A 17,211-nucleotide genomic window follows, 5' to 3' on the forward strand; every position below is an offset into this window, starting at 1 on the left:
CTCGTCTGCACAGAAGCACTCAATAATCAGAGGACGGCCACCCATGAGTCCAGAGAGACCACGTCAATATAAATCCTGAAGATTATGACTCCAGAAGAGGAGCACCAAGAGTCCAGAGTGACCACGTCAATATAAATCCTGAAGATTTAACTCCAGAAGAGGAGCACCAAGAGTCCAGATAGACCACGTCAATAGAAATCTTGAGGATTTTGACTCCAGAAAAGGAGCACCATGACCCACAACAAAATTAAATCTTGAAGATTTTGACTCCAGGAAAGGAGCACAAAGAGATCAATGATAATTCAAGTGAACCTGAAATGACTCCAAAAGAGGAGCACCTAGAAATCAATGATGATTCAAGTGAACCAGAAATGACTCTAGAAGAGGAGCACCAAGTAAGCAAAGAAGAGGAATAGAATCCACCACAAATGACTGATGTCACCAACAGCAATGCAACATCAGATCATTCTCACAATTCTCAAGAAGAAACGCTCAAAGTAGCAGATACCACAATGGACACTGACACCAATAACTGTGAAAGTGACTCAAATAATCCACATGGCACACTCATTGAGCGCAACAAGAACAACAAAAACCACAAGAAGCACAGCAGAAACAAGAACAACAACAAAAACAACATGCAGCACAACAAGAACGACAAAAGCAACAAGAAGCATCCAAGAAACAACAAGCACGACAAGAAAAAGAGCAAGAATAAAAGCGAAAATAACGAAAACAGAATCAACAAGCGCGACAAAAAGAACAACAAGAACGGCAACAACAAGAATGCCAACGAAAACAACCAAGACAGAAACGACAAAAACAACAACAAGAACGACAACCAACAAAGACGGAAACGACAGAAACAACAACAATGAAACAACGGCCTGTACAACATGGTACAACTCTGCACGTTAAGGACAATGCCACAGCACACTGCGAAACAATGACAAGACTACAAACGTGCCATGGCATGATAAAGAATCTCACAAATTCACATCTGCTCCAGAACAAACAAGCAAAACAGCTTTCACGAATGATGACATACAGAATCAATACCACAAACACAAGAAAAAGTCGAGATCAGACAATGGTGCGACACAGACACGCTACCCGCAATCAAATGGAACGGGAAAAGGTGTCTACATCATTAAACGGCCCATCAGCAATGCAGCCGAGTCACGTTCCGACATCAACCTAGCTCTGTTATCATACCGAGCAACCCCATTGAGCTCAGGACTGTCGCCAGCGCAAATGCTCTTCGGCAGAGACATCTGGACAATCCTACCGGCAAAGCAATTCCGAGACCCCGGCAACGCATCGGTTCTCGACGACATGCGGGCACTATGCACCAAACAAAAACTATACTACGATCAACATGGGATCCCACTCAAGCCACTGACAATAGGTGACACCATCAGAATCAGGGAACCAGAAGGCGGATGGTCTGAGTCAGCCACGGTGATCAGGCAGGAGGCACCGCGTATTGTCAAATCGTCTGCGGGATTGCTTTTTCGCTGTAACCGCCGGGCTCTATTAGAGATTCGACCTACAACGCCAGTATTTCCCACACTGGACTTGACCAAGTCCATTTGTCCACAGGACGTTCCCCGCCACACAACGCCAGACAGTACTCTTGATGACATCAAACCATCATCCCTACTACCACCGTTAAGACACTCCAGCAGAAGCCGTAAGGCACCCGACCGGCTAGATTTGTGACGACACTTCAAACACACGCACAAGATGAATATGGACATTTCTCACGATGGACTCACAGCACAGTTAATTGTTTCTGTATTACTTTTATCATTTTCACAGTGTGCAGGTTTGCATATTCTCACCACTTGTTATGTACAGTTTTCTTGAGGCCAGTCTAGAAAACTTGTCCAATAAAAGGGGGGTGGATGTAGTGATCTGTACATCTGTACATACACCAGGGACTGCAGACAGATGTAACAGCCACAGCATCACTAGAGGGCATCAGAGACGGGTATAAAGGGTCCAGCCCAAGGTAGGATCCGCCTCTTTCAGAAGCACTGGGCTAGTGAGCAGCAGCACACAGAGACAGCTCAGCATAGGCAGCTTACCTTAGCTTCACTGGTCATACCTCTTGACTGTATTATATCTAGTTAAGCTCTGGAAACAGAACAAACCTACTGAATAAAGTATTTGTGTTAACTGGAAGTCTACAGTCTTTATTCAGACTTAGAGAATACCATACTAAGGTTTTCAGGGACCTCCTGGAGTAAAGGCTGTCCCCAGTGTTGCCCAACAGATGGCCCCACCTTGATCCTTGGTCTGGGCAGAGTTAGCTCATGGCAGTGGGGGTGTTGTAATTTATCTCAGTACTCCTGGGCTAAGAGGGGAGGAATCAAATAGGGTTCTGGCACCAGGTCACTATCTGGTGGGCCTGACTTGAAAGTACAAAGCGTGGAAGTTGGGTGAGAACAAGATAAGATTGGCCATTGTGACTTTTGTAAAGAAGTAGCCCACGGACACCCTCTGCCCCTTCTCATCCATGATGAATAGGTCATTGGGTGAAACACCAGGCTCCAGCTGGCACTGATTGAACCAACACGAATCGGGAGCATCTTTGGGAGAGAAAGGAGGAAAATGTGTTAAACAACCATAGAGGTATATTGAAAGTTTGATGCATAGGGTTATTCATGTTCAGAGGCTTTAACACGCTCAGTTCCTGGTCTGCAACATTGCTAATTATACACGAGAGGTTGGAACTCCAGTAGCCTCCAGTAAATGTTTAACCCTTTCCCAAAAGTTGCATTTCACATCTTAGCTGTACTTATTTTCCAGAGTCTCAGGAGTGAGGTACTGCTATCTGAGTACCAACAGAAGAGGAGCATCAATGGGTCGTTACAAACAAGTTGACAGTTCCTTGTTTTAGACATTCCAGGTTATTTTTTTGTTACCGACTCCAAATATGATAACACTAATTTGAATGGTTCTTTGAAAATGAGACTTGGTGTCAGAACTTTTAACGGCGCATTGAAAGCAATATCGCAGAAGAGTCTGAAGGGGAGTGTCCTGATCCTTTATGCCAATTGTCTCCATTCTTCATTGTTCGCTCGACATTCCACCAGAGACAGCATTACACTGACATGGAAAGTAGCAGAGTGCAAGTATTTCCCAGCAGAAAGGAGGAATTAATGGAAGGATGGATCACTCTGAGGCACTCATGTTGCACAAGAACTTCCTGAATGCCAAGTCATGAGCAACATTAACAGAGGCTGAGCAATAGGCTATAATTTGGTGTTGCTGCTTTACTGCGCCCTTTGGCTAAGACAGAATTGGGAGGCCAAACAAAGTGATTGAGGGAGATTGAACAACCTTTCTGTGACTTAAAAAAAAAACTAATATTAATTTGTACCATTATGGAGATATGAACATTCATTTACTTCAGGTTTCCAGAGACTATGGTTCTCATTGCCAGCTGTACTTTGACAGCTGTGAGTTATGGAAGATGCATTTTGACCTATTACTGTATTATTTTCTTTAAGTCCCTTTTTAAGTGACTTTGTCAGGCAGCATGACTCAAAAACTAAAAGGGGGGGGGATGAATCACACAACTCTCAGGCCTTTCCCAAAGTTACAGTGTTTGAGGTGTGAGCAAGTAACCTCAAAATGATTGTCACTTCCTGTTAGGAAGCATGTGCTCACCACTTACTGCTATATTGTGACAGTCAGGCTGGCACATGGAGCTCATCCTGAGGGGAATTGCAACTGTGAGCCTGCAACCTGGTACTCAATGGGCGATGCAATCAGTGTCTGCTATGCCTCCGGGCAGCTGCGTTTAATCATGGCTGTAATTTTGAAACAATATAAAAATGAAAAAGAAACAGAAATTGAATCCTGGCACTTTGGGCATTATATGAAGCAACAAATGGGCATGACAGTGGACCTATGGATAATTCAACCTTTTTTTGACTTTTTGACTACTAAGCTAGTACTCTCAAATGAGAGAGAGTAGAAAGTATTTAATCTTGTGCACAATAGCTATTTATTTGTGTTTTTACATTTGGGTTTTGAAACTTATGAATGTGTTTCATATGTGCATATTTTAACGTTTTACATTGATCTGTGCCAAGGCCAATGCCAGTTAAATCTATGTATTGTTACCCTGCTATTGCATTGTGCTCTGGTAAATTTTACATTTCTGCTTCAGGTACATTCTTGTTATTGGTTTGTATACCTCAGTCCTCACCGCAATCTTCGCACCGCAGCCACTAACTCCACCCTGCAACTTGAGGCTGAGCCAGACTATTTGCAACCTTGGTGTCATACTTTAACAAAAAAAGATTTAGTGTACCTAATTAATTTTTTTTCAATTAAGGGGCAATTTTAGCGTGTTCAATCCACCCCACCTACCTTGCACATCTTTGGATTGTGGGGGCGAAACCCACGCAAACACGGGGAGAATGTGCAAACTCCACACGGACAGTGACCCAGAGCCGGGATCGAACCTAGGACCTCGGCGCCGTGAGACAGCAGGGCTAATCCACTGCCCCACCGTGCTGCCCCTTGGTGTCATACTTGACCTCTGGGTTCCCAACCACATGCCCATGCTATCCTCAAAACTGCTTTTTACCACCTCTATAAAATTACCCAATTCCACCCCTACCTCAACTCATCTCCTAGACTTGACTATTCCAATTCACTCTTGGCCAACTCTTACATTCTAGCCTCCATCAACTTTGAGTCCATCCAAAACTCTGCCGCCCATGTTCTCATTTGCACTAAGTTCCATTCTCCCATCAATCCTGTGCTCTATGACTTGCATTTCTCTTGATTGTAAATTCTGATCCTTGTTTTCAAGTCCTTCAATGAACTTTCCCCTCCCTAACCCAGTAATTGCACCCACAGCACTCCCCAAAATATTTACACTCCTCTAATTCTGTCCCTTGATCAACTACAATTGTTATTGCTCCGCCAATGGTGGTCTTGCCTTCGGCTGCTAAAGCTCTAAGCCCTGGAATTCCCTCCCTAAACCTCTCCATCTCTCAGCTTCACCTTGTTGCAAAGCCCTCCTTGAAAACCTACCTCTTTGACCAAGCTTTTTGGCTATTATGTCAGTTGGCCTAATATCTCCTAATGTGTTCAGCATCAGGGGCGGGATTCTCCGCCCCCCCCCCCCCCCCCCCCCCCCCCCCGCCGGGTTGGAGAATCGCCGGGGGTTGGCGTGAATCCCGCCCCTGCCGGTTGCCGAATTCGCCGGCACCGGATATTCGGCGGGGGTGGGAATCGCGCCGCGCCGGTTGGTGGGCCCCCCCCCCCCCGGCGATTCTCCGGCCCGCGATGGGCCGAAGTCCCGGTGCTGGAATGCCTGTCCCGCCGGCGAGAATCAAGGCGGGACAAGGCGGCGCGGGCGGGCTCCGGGGTCCTGGGGGGGGGGGCGCGGGGCGATCTGTCCCCGGGGGGTGCCCCAACGGTGGCCTGGCCCGCGATTGGGGCCCAACGATCCGCGGGCGAGCCTGTGCCGTGGGGGCACTCTTTTCCTTCCGCCTTCACCATGGTCTCCACTATGGCGGAGGCCCAAGAGACCCCCTCCACTGCGCATGCGCGGGGATGCCGTGAGCGGCCGCTGACGCTCCCGCGCATGCGTCGCACGGCAAAGTCATTTCCGCGCCAGCTGGCGGGGCGCCAAAGGCCTTTCCCACCAGCTGGCGGGGCGGAAATCAGTCCGGCATGGGCCTAGCCCCTCAAGGTGAGAGCTCGGCCCCTCAAGATGCGGAGTATTCCGCACCTTTGGGGCGGCGCGATGCCGGACTGATTTGCGCTGTTTTTGGCGCCGGTCGGTGGACATCGCGCCAATTGTGGAGAATCCCACCCCAGATTCTTGCTTTACATGCCTCCAGTGACGTGCCCGAGGACATCTTACTACATTAAAGACATTATAAATGCAAGTTGTTGTGTTGCCTGGAGGCAGCATTCATTTCTCAGACCCCCCAAAATATCAGGAATCAACTGATATAATTTCACATAAGATTATTTTCTGAAAGTTTTACACTTGCTTCATTTATGGCAAGGTTTGAGATGTTTCAGTCATCACTTCACATAATCAGGGCTTCACTTTCAGAATAAGTATGGTATCCAGGCAGAACCTGCTCCGCTTGGGAAATCGATCATCAGAACCAAGACAGGAAAAAGTTCATTCATAGAAATTCCTCCAAAACATATTGTCCATGCTAACAGACAGGGATTTCATTGCATTTAGTAGTGCTCGTGCTAATGCTATTATGTAAATTTCCTGAAGGCACTGAGTTATGACAGGATTACAGTTCCTTCAGTCCTGGCCACCTTCTTTACCTCTTTGTATGTGACTGTAAATAGGGAATGCTGTCGAGTTGTTGGACAGTGGCTATGGAAGAGAATCATACCCAGTTCAGCTGCTAGCCTCATAGAATCATAGAATCCCGACAGTACAGGAGGAGGCCATTCAGCCCATCGAGTCTGCACTGACACTGCAAAGAGCACTCCACCCAGGCCCAGTCCCCCACCCCATCCCTGTAACCCCTGTCCTAGCCTTTGGGCACTAAGGGGCAATTAAGCACGGCCAATCCCCCAAACCTGCACACCTTTGGACTGTGGAAGGAAGCCGGAGCACCCGGAGGAAACCCACGGAGACACGAGGAGAATGTGCAAACTCCACACAGTCACTCAAGGTCGGAATCGAACCCGGGTCCCTGCCGCTGTGAGGCAGCAGTGCTAACCACTGTGCCGCTCATCTTGCGGATACATTACCGACCTGTGCATACTATCCAAACGGACACTTTGATGGGCTTGTGAACACGGTCCACAAGAAAGAGAAGTAAAATGAAAATATGATGAAAAATCACAGCTGGTAGAACAGCATGAGAGAAAGATCAATTATTGCTTTGGGTGTAAGCTTTCGTCAGAGCCCTGAATTCTGGTGAAGGGCTGTAGCTGAAATTTTAACTGTTTTGCTTCAGATGCTTATCTTATCCTGGATTTTTCTTATTCTCAATTTTCCTTTTATCAAATATGTTGTGTGCAATCTGTCTAAATCAATAAATGATCAAGGGATCTGCACCTATTCTTCATAATTCGTCCAGCCTGCCATTTATCTGGTATGTGTGGCAGCGATAGATGTAAAATGTTTTAAAATCCTCTCATAATTTCACCACATTCCTCCCGGCAATTTGAAATAAGAGCAGCATTCAGCTCAAAAATGCTTTGTAAATAAACATTTTACAGAATGCCGGAGGTTGGTGTTCAGCATTAACTCAATTCCTGTGTGGGGCTCGACTTGAAATTTCGATGACCTCCACATTTGAGAAAATTTCCAGGGATCCCACATTGTGGTGCATCAGGCCCAGACCTGTGCACGCACACATCCCACTTGCGATAACTGAGCATTTTTTATTGTCCTGTAGGTTCTGCCTACAAGCTGCTGAACATCAGTGTAGTGTGGTGGAACGGCTTAGAGTAGGATCAGACACGGCCCACCACTACATTTTTAAATGCATCATGTCCTGCTTGACAGATGGCACCTCCATTAGTTTCAGATTATGTTTAATTGGAACATCTGTTCAAAGCAGTTGGCTGCATATTTTTCAATGATTTCTTATGGGTGGTCTCCTCATGGGGGAGGGGGATGGGAGAGGGAGAGGGAGGCGAGGGACATGAAAGGCCTCTGTGACAACACTGCAACTTCATATTATAAAGGACTTGCCGAATATATCCTCCAAATATGTATTTTTATGAAATAAAATAAATGAAATCTGAGTTCCACTGTGTTATTTTATAAAAAATATATAAAACCGACTCAAGTTTCTGATATTCAGCCGTGAAGAATAGAAAGTGTCTTGAGTTGATTTAAGGATCCTTTTTCATTTTATTTTCTTTGGCTGGCTTGGCTCTCCTGTAATTCTCTTACCTATCCCAAAAATATTCACCACTTGCGACAACTATATTGTGATAAATGAAAGTTGTTTTTCCAAAGGCACATTTAAGAATACAAAACAGTCTAACTTTCTTTGTTTTGGTGTTGCCTCGTCCCCATTATTCTCGAATATTCTCTGCTGCAATTTATCCACCTTGGTTGAGGTCCTGTCACACTTTCAACGCCCCTCCCTACTCGGTAACCTCCTCTTGCTCTGCAGAAGAGAAAGATGGGAGATAGCTCGAGTGGAACACAGATGCCAACTTGGATTGATAGCCTGTTTCTGTGTTATAAAGTCTGTGTGACCTCTGCACTCTTCAATTCCGGCCACTTGAGCACCTCCTATTTGAATCACTCCAACGTTGGCCACCGTGTCAATTCCCTCAGTTCTGGATTTCGCTGCCTACATTTCTCTGCCTCTCTCACCTTGACACTCGCTAAAAACCTACTGCTTTGATTTTTATCACTGCTAATAATAACTCCTTGTGTGACTTGGTGGCAAATGTTGCTTGATAATGACCCGTGAAGCAGCTTAGTAGTTACAGAATTTATAGTGCAGAAGGAGGCCATTCAGCCCATCGAGTCTGCACCGGCCCTTTAAAGATCACCCTACTTAAGCCCATGCCCCCACCCTATCCCTGGAGTAACCCAGTAACTCCAACTAACCTTTTTATTTGTCATGTCAAATGCACTATGCCAAATTAAATGAGGAAAGGCCAGTCAACCTACTGATCCCATAAGCACTCCATATTATATTTTATCCCAACCTTTTCTGTCCCTTCAGGACAGCTTAGTGAGTGATTTGATTTGATTTGATTTATTATTGTCACATGTATTAGTATACAGTGAAAAGTGTTGTTTCTTGCATGCTATATAGACAACGCATACCGTACATAGGGAAGGAAGGAGAGACCACAGAATGTAATGTTATGGTTAAAACTGGGATGTAGAGAAAAGATCAACTTAAAACAAGGTAGGTCCATTCGAAAGTCTGATGGCAGTAGGGAAGAAGCTGTTCCTGAGTCGGTTGGTACGTGACCTCAAACTTATGTATCTTTTTCCTGACGGAAGAAGGTGGAAGAGAGTATGTCCGGGGTCCTTAATTATGCTGGCTGCCTTTCCGAGGCAGCGGGAATTATAGACGGAGTCAACGGATGGGAGGCTGGTTTGCGTGATGGAATGGGCTACATTCACAACATTTTGTAGTTTCCTCCAGTCTTGGGCAGAGCAGCAACCATACCAAGCTGTGATACAACCAGAAAGAATGCTTTCTATGGTGCATCTGTTGTGGTCCCGTGCCCCAAAAGACAAATCAGGTGAAACCTTAGAATATAATTGTCTAATCTACACCCTGCATTGATCATCCGAGAAGTTTCTTTTTGTGTGACATTTCCGTGGGTCTGGTATCGTACTCACCATGGAGCACAAAAGGAGGCCATTTGGCCCATTGTATTTATGCTGCCTCTCTGAAAGCTATCCATTAGACCCACTCTTTCACCATAGCCCTGCATTTTCTTTTCTTTCTTAGTATTTATGCAATTCATATTTGAAATTTACTATTGGTTCTGTTCCATTGCCCTCTCCGGCAATGCATTCCAGATTGCCATAACTCTGCAGTATAATAATAATCTTTTTTGTCGCGAGTAGGCTTACATTAACACTGCAATGAAGTTACTGCGAAAAGCCCTTAGTCGCCACATTCCGGCGTCTGTTCGGGTACACAGAGGGAGAATTCAGAATGTCCAAATTACCTAATAGCACAACTTTCAGGAGAAACCGGAGCACCCGGAGGAAACCCACACAGACATGGGGAGAACATGCAGGCTCCGCACAGACAGTGACCCAAGCTAGGAATCGAACCTGGGACACTGGAGCTGTGAAGCCATAGTGCTAACCACTATGCTATCATGCTATAGCTGGATATATAAATTCTTCTAATCTTCCCTCAGGTTCTTTTGGCAACTATCTTAAATGTCTTTCCTGCCTGCCGGTGTAAACAATTTCTTCATTACTTCCTTTATCAAAACCCCCTCATAATTTTGAACACCTCTATTAAATCTCTGCCTTATCCTCTCTGCTCTAAGAGGAATAATCCTGGCTTCTCCTGCATCTCCATGTAACCTAAGCTGTTCATCCCTGGTGAATAAACTATTTATTTTTGTTGCACAGTTCAAACAAAAGAAAACTGCAAACATCCCTTGAATTACCCAGGGAAAAAGCTGCTAGTAATATACTGGGGCACAATATAATCCCTGGCAGTGGCCTCTGCAGCTGGTTCCATATCAGCCTATGGATTATGGCAGGCAAACCGTTCCCTGGCACTCCAGTGGCAATGATAAGATGCTTTGGTCTGTTACTCTGATAGTTTAGTGCTACAATGATAGAATCCCGACAGTGTAGAAGGAAACCATTCGGCCCATCGAGTTTTCACCCATCCTCTGAAAGAGCACCCTTCCTAGGTCCACTACCCCACCCTATCCCTGTAACCCCACCTAACCAGCACATTTTTGGACTGTGGGAGGAAAACAGAACACCCAGAGGAAACCCACGCAGACACGGGGAGAAAGTGCAAACTCCACACAGACAATCACCCGAGGCCGGAATTGAACTTGGGTCCCTGACGCTGTGAAGCAGCAGTGCTAACCACTGTGCCACCGTACTGCTAGTAGATGTGTACATTGGTTCTAATGGCTTTAAAGCTTTATCAAGACTTGGGTTTCATAGAAGCATGTGAACCCTCAGGGTAAATAAACCTGAGCACTGAAGTCATCAGTAAATCTTTCTATCAAGAACCAACATCAGTGACTAGTTGAATATAACTTTTCAAATCAGAACTCAAGAACATAACTCTAGGTTAAACATTTACAGTCAGTCGTTTGAGGCAATAATCCTCAGCATGTCTTAAAAATAATTCCTCTACCTGACTTCATAATTTAAATGAATGAAGATCATTCAAATATTGCTCAGGTTTGGAATTTTGAGCAGTTTCTGTTTATTTTTCCTCGGTTTTGCAGACATATTTTGACCGATGAATTTTTTCTGGTGTTTATTCAATATTGTATGAAGGTTGCTGTTGCGTTCGATTAAGTTGGCGATTTAAGCAATCACAATTATTAGATGTAGCAGAAAACATTTATTGCCACAACTTCCTCAACTACATAGATACCACAAATCAGTAGTCTGTGATTTCCAAGTAATTTGGTTTATTTTTCCAGCAACTCCATGCTCAGTCTAATTAACTCGGATCTACAGCCTCACCAGTTTGAAGTGAGGGCTCAGGAATAATATTATGACACGATGTTGGAATTCTGAAATAATATTTTTGTGTTATTTACATCAATAAACTTCAGCAGATCAGGGATAGTCATACTATGATTGGCACGAAAGCTGAAATGCTGGCTCTCTGAATTGCATGAGAGCTTGGCTTTTTGGTACATGCCTGATTTATGTGTTTCATGAGGCCTAATATGCTGACCCACAAGACTGTGGGTTTATTTAGGCTGTCCCTTGGTAAGGGAGGTTTCCTCTCTCTTCTAATCTTTCCCTAAGGAGAGATGAATGAAGAAAGTCTCAGATACTCATGTGGTGAAAAAGAAACACTCACTCAAAATGTTGGTGCAGTGGGTCAAACCCAGGGAACATCTGTGTTAAATGAAGCCCTGAGAGAAAAATAAGGCCACACTGCTATTGTAAACAGCACACTGCATAGCTCACTCTGATTTACGAAACAGCAAACTGCACAAACACCACACTGACCTGTAGCACAGCACACAATGAATTCAAACTGAGCCACTGCAGGTAGCACAGCATTGCTCACTGAATACCCTCACTGATCCAGGACAGAACATGCAATGGAATGCATGATAATTTCATGCAAAATATAAATTGAATGCTGCGATAGTTTACAAAATACTCACTGATCCGCTGCAGACCAGGCTGCAAAGCCTAGCTTAGTCCACAAGAGGGCATACTTGCCAAACTCATAGTCATTTACAAGTGAGCATTATGGACAAAGCATTAAATGTTTGCAAAGATATGTACACTCAAAATTAATATAAATAATTAAACAGGTAGCTGCATATAATTTCAAAGTAAATTAAGCAGAGAACTGATTTGCAAGTTATACTCTCACTTTTGAGTGGACAAAAAGTGGTTTCCGATGTGTATCAAGGTGAAAGTAATGATTGGACTTGGGATTCAGGTTGATAACTTGACTCTCTAGTACACCAAAGTGAAAGATGTGATGCTACCTCCAGAAAGTAATGACAAACTGCTATGTATTCACACTGGAAGTGGTACATTTGTAAGCTGTTGCTAAACTGATGTTAAAAGGTGCTTAGTTGATCCACTGAACCTCTTGGAAGCTTTACTTGGAGCCTTTATGTTAGGAGCACATAGATGTTCTTGCCTGTGCTCTCTTAACATTAAAATAAGCAGTTGCCAGAGGGGTGGAGCACGATGCAGGGATCCAAATTCTCCTCAGTACAATGTACAGCGATGTATCCGAGACGCATATTTTATACCCACTTCACAGGGGAACACTCGCCAAATATTGATCTGACAATATAGGTGAGAAATGATCATTGCTCACAAAGGTGGCTAAACACAAGTGTTCAAATAACAAGCCTTTCCCTGTGATTTTAACAGAAGCACTAATCTGGTTACATTAAAGTAGTTGATTCAGGAGTGCCACACAAACACGTCATGTATTCGTTGGTCAATATTGCCAATAGTAGTTCCAGCTTTACCTCTGTGGCATAACCGCAGCTTACTAATGATACAATAAACAAAAAAAGCTAAGAATTAATACTAGGTAGGTGAGAATTTTCTATTGTTTGCAACATGCCTATAAATGACACAGCGGATAGACTATTAACTCATTGCCCAGAGAGTGCATGTTCTTACAACATTGTTCTTGTGGCCATTCAAAGGATAATGTTGTTGAAAACAAGCAGTTCAAGTTATTAAGAACACAGTTACAAAATAATACCGAGATCTTGAATCTGGTATGGGTTTTCAGAAGCCTTGCCAACTTCTCCGAATGAACCCACGCAGAACAAGTTGAATTATTGTGTGTAAAAGAATTAACTCAGCACATGCCAATTGCTAATGCATCTGAGTGGCAAAACAATTGTGGTTGGAAAATGTTTGTTAAAGAATAATAATAAGAAGAATCTAAGTAGGCTTACATTGCAATGAAGTTACTGTGAAAATCTGTCTACCAGGATACACATGCAAAGGGTACCGTGCATTGGATCTGGTTAGTTTATTATGGGTTTCTGCAGTGTATTTTGTTGTTAATCGGTTTGGATTTGTGCAATATTGGCCAGAATATTTGTGTGGGCATGCGGTAGACAATGGGGCACCACAACACCGGGAGGATATATCGTTTGGCAGGTGCACCCAGAAGTCAGAAGCGAGCCCACCGACAGTTAAAGGGCCCATTAACATCTTAGGGACAGCGATTTTGAGTGGTTCATGCACTTTTACACTCGGCTCATGGGCCAATCAGCCAAGCGGCCTTCACATTTTTCATTCATTTTACATTTGAGGCAGGACAAAAGGCCCAGAAGATGTCCGTAAAGCGAAGAATAAGGGGCCTTGCTGTGAGTTGCTTGTAGTTGGCTTACAGATCATTTCTGGCATTTTCTGTGTGTTTTAGATAATTCCCGGATCGCCAAACATTTGCAAAGGTTTTCTGAAGAAAGTCCCCTTCACTACAGAAATGTGTGCAAAAATCTGGACAAATATGGAGAGTGTACACTCAGCTCGAGGGACCTCTTCAGAAGAAGAGGAGGGACCAGAAGGGAGAGGAGGGCAGTTGGCTGTCGCACTGTCCCAGAGTTTGTCCTCGGGACTGAGTGGTAAATTGCCAGTAGGGGTGAATGGCCAGCAGGAATTGCAACAGTCTGGAGAAGGCGCCATTGCCCAGCTGGTAGAGTGTATATGCAGTGGTCATGCTTACTGGGCATAGAATTTACAGTGCAGAAGGAGGCCATTCGGCCCATTGGGTCTACACCGGCCCCTGAAAGAGCACCCTACCTAAGCCCACATTTCTACCCTATCCCCGTAACCCAGCAACCCGACCTAACTTTTGGACACTAAAGGTCAATTTAGCATGACCAATCCACCTATACTGCACATCCTTGGACTGTGGGAGGTCACCGGGGCAGCTGGGAAACCCACGCAGACACGGTCAGGACGTGCAGACTCCGCACAGTGAATGGAACCCGTGATCCTGGCACTGTGAAGCAACAGTGCTAACCACTGTGCTACCGTGCCGTCAGAGATTGCATGGCAAAGAAGGCTCCGCCTCTCCAGGGACACTGCCACCTCTATCTGAGACATGATCAGCCCCAAAATAGCCTCCAACTGGGTAGGTGAACACTCTGAAGCTGACCGAGCCCTGAACTTTGATGTCTCCGGGGTCAGTGGGAACTCTCTGGATTCTCGCAGTTGCAACAAGTTGGTCACAGATGCACTGTTCCAAAGGGTCAGTAGCTTCATTCACTTCAGGACAGGCTAGACCAGGCAGTGAGACAGAGGTTTTGCCGCTCATTGACTGTATGCTTGTTCCCAGCCAGGCACCCGGGGGGGGGGGGGGGGCCTGAACATGCAGATTGTGTATAACCACAAGTGTCAGATACTGCAGATTTACCAGGTATCCAGGAAGCTGCTATCATGCCGACATTCTGCGTCACCCCCCAGGTGTCAAGGTTCCAGCACTATGTCTGGACACTCCTCCGTCATTGCGGTCTCCTCAGATGCCATGGTCACTGGCAGAGAAACTGCTGCCACCATCAGGAGCACCCGGAGAGGAGCCCTCATTAGAGCATTGGAGCTACAGGTTGTCTGCCAACATGAGATTGGATTGAGCCTCCCTGCTCACCATAGATGTGGACGGGTAGCTAGATACCTCATTCATCCCTCACACTGGCAGTGATCTGTTACGTTCCCTGCCAGTATATGGGTTTGTATGTCTCAATGCAACCCCTGATTGAGTTCCTGGAGCTGCCTCTAGAATGGAGTTGGCATTCCCTCTATGGGGAAGCTATGCATTCACAGCTCTGGGCTAACGCAGTGCTCACGCTCCACGTGGACTCCTCCAACACTTAGCCCATGACCCACAGACCCTCAGGGATCTGTGCCAGATTTTCACACGCATTCGGATGGACATCCAGCATCTGCCTCCTGATGGACGACACCATCTGCCTCGGACTCAGTAACATCCTGGTCTCCTGCAATCCTCTGACAGCCGACGCCCTGGGGGACTCTGCCACCGCCTGCTGCTCAGGTGAGTATAATGTGCCTTCATGACTGTGCACTACCTCCTGCTTCAAAACGCACATGCCCATTGATGGGCCTGAATCTGTGCAGGTGCTTTGTGCAAAGGAGGGATATGAAACACAGGTGCTCCCAGTTGCAGGTCATCCCCGGAGGTCAAGGGAGGGTTCTCGGCAGAGGCATATTTACAATGGGAAATACCAGGCTTAGGCACAGGACCCTAAACAATGAGCGGGGCTCCTGAGCACTGGGCATCCAATCAGAGCCTGAATACTCTGCATTTGCTGAGAGGCTCAACATGAGCCTATCAGCGGGAAGTGCAGAGCGAAATCAGGCTCTGATTGGTGAGTCTGAAAGGGTGGGAAAACATTGTATGAACGGTTAACTTGAGGCACGCGTGACCCGACCCAGGGCCAGAATGCACCTGCCTCACCCCCAAAGATGCAGGTTCAGGTGCCCATCATATTGTCGCACCTCACCCGTACGTAGATTCCAGCCATCCGATCTAATCAAGGTACAGGAATATGTGCCAATTATCACCATCATTTCGCATCCGTCAGCACTAGCGATTGCTGCCACCCACACTGACATCAACCCACGGTTCCATCTGGATTCATTACCCATCCTGGCAGAGTACAGAAGGCCATTGAACCTTTTTACTGCACTAGATCTAGGTCCTTTGCATGACTTCATGTCTGCTGACCGGCCGCCTCTGTCCAGGCCTCCTTTGTTCAGTGTGGTGGCCTCTTCTTTCCATATCATGGCACCCAGATGTCACATCGGACATTGGCTGCCTCCGGCAGAACCCACAGGCACACATCAGAAAACAGGGGCTGGGGGGAGACTGGCTCTGGGCATTTCCATCCCACCTGGCAAGGGCTCCAGGTGGCATTGTAATGGGATGAACCTTTAGGTAAACAGTGCTGTTTGGAAACCAAATAGCCTTTGTACTGCGGACTCCTCTACCGTCCTCTTTATATGATAGTGGGTATCTATATATGATAGTGGGTATCTTGGGGAGTTGGTACGGTGGTGGAAGCCAGATGTGATGGCCAATTGGGCAAAGTACTCGTTTGCGAATTAGACCATAAGGCCGTTAGACGTAGGAGTAAAAGCAGGTCACTCGGCCGATGGAATCTGCTCCGCCATTCATTGAGATCATGACTGGTCCAATGTAATCCTCAAATCCATGTTTCCTCCTTATTCCATGACCCTTGATTCTCTTATTGATTAAAAATCTGTCTATCTCAACCTTGAGCATACTTAACGACCCAGCCTCTGCACTCCTTTGCAGTAAAGAATTCGACAGATTCACTACCCTCTGAGAGAAGAAATTCCTCCTCATCTCTGTCTTAAGTGGGTGACTCGTTATTCTAGGATTATGCTCCTTAGTCCTAGACATTCTCTCGGCATCTATCCTGTCAAGTCCCCGAGAATCCAATATGTCTCAATAATGTCGCTTCTAAACTTCAATGTGTGCAGTCCCAACCTACTCAACCGCTCCTCATAAGAAAATCCCTCAATACCCAGGATCAACCTAGTGAGCCTTCTCTGGGCAGCACGGTAGCACAGTGGTTAGCACAGGTGCTTCGCAGCTCCAGGGTCCCAGGTTCGATTCCCGGCTGGGTCACTGTCTGTGTGGAGTCTGCACGTTCTCCCCGTGTCTGCGTGATGCTCCGGTTTCCTCCCACAGTCCAAAGATGTGTGGCTTAGGTGGATTGGCCATGCTAAATTGCCCTTAATGTCTGAAAAATGTTAAGTGGGAGTTACTGGGTTACGGGGATAGGGTAGATACGTGGGCTTCAGTAGGGTGCTCTTTGTGAGGGCTGGTGCAGACCCGATGGGCCGAATGGCCTCCTTCTGTACTGTAAATTCTATGATTCTATGATGCTGTGGACTACCTCCAATGCCAGTATACCTTTCTTTAGATAAGGGGACCAAAATTGGTCCCAGTGTCCCAGATGTGGTCTTAACTATAGCCTTGCATAGTTTTAGCAAGACTTTCA

General features: G+C 45.8%; 1 protein-coding gene and 1 long non-coding RNA gene across 3 annotated transcripts in view; one reads left to right on the forward strand and one right to left on the reverse strand.

Annotated features, from left to right (window-relative positions):
* slc2a10 (solute carrier family 2 member 10) overlaps window positions 1–4,182 on the forward strand; it is an 83,976-nt gene extending 79,794 nt beyond the window's left edge. For both annotated transcript variants that reach the window (XM_072515109.1, XM_072515110.1), the window contains exon 6: window positions 2,815–4,182. In XM_072515109.1, the coding sequence (XP_072371210.1) occupies window positions 2,815–2,905 (91 nt within the window). In that variant the 3' untranslated portion in view covers window positions 2,906–4,182. The remainder of the gene's footprint in view (window positions 1–2,814) is intronic.
* Window positions 1–17,211, reverse strand: part of LOC140428538 (uncharacterized) — a 127,599-nt gene that overhangs the window by 97,879 nt on the left and 12,509 nt on the right. The gene's annotated exons all lie outside the window — the stretch shown is intronic.

This window comes from Scyliorhinus torazame, chromosome 8, assembly GCF_047496885.1.
Source record: "Scyliorhinus torazame isolate Kashiwa2021f chromosome 8, sScyTor2.1, whole genome shotgun sequence".
Taxonomy (NCBI): Eukaryota; Metazoa; Chordata; class Chondrichthyes; order Carcharhiniformes; family Scyliorhinidae; genus Scyliorhinus; species Scyliorhinus torazame.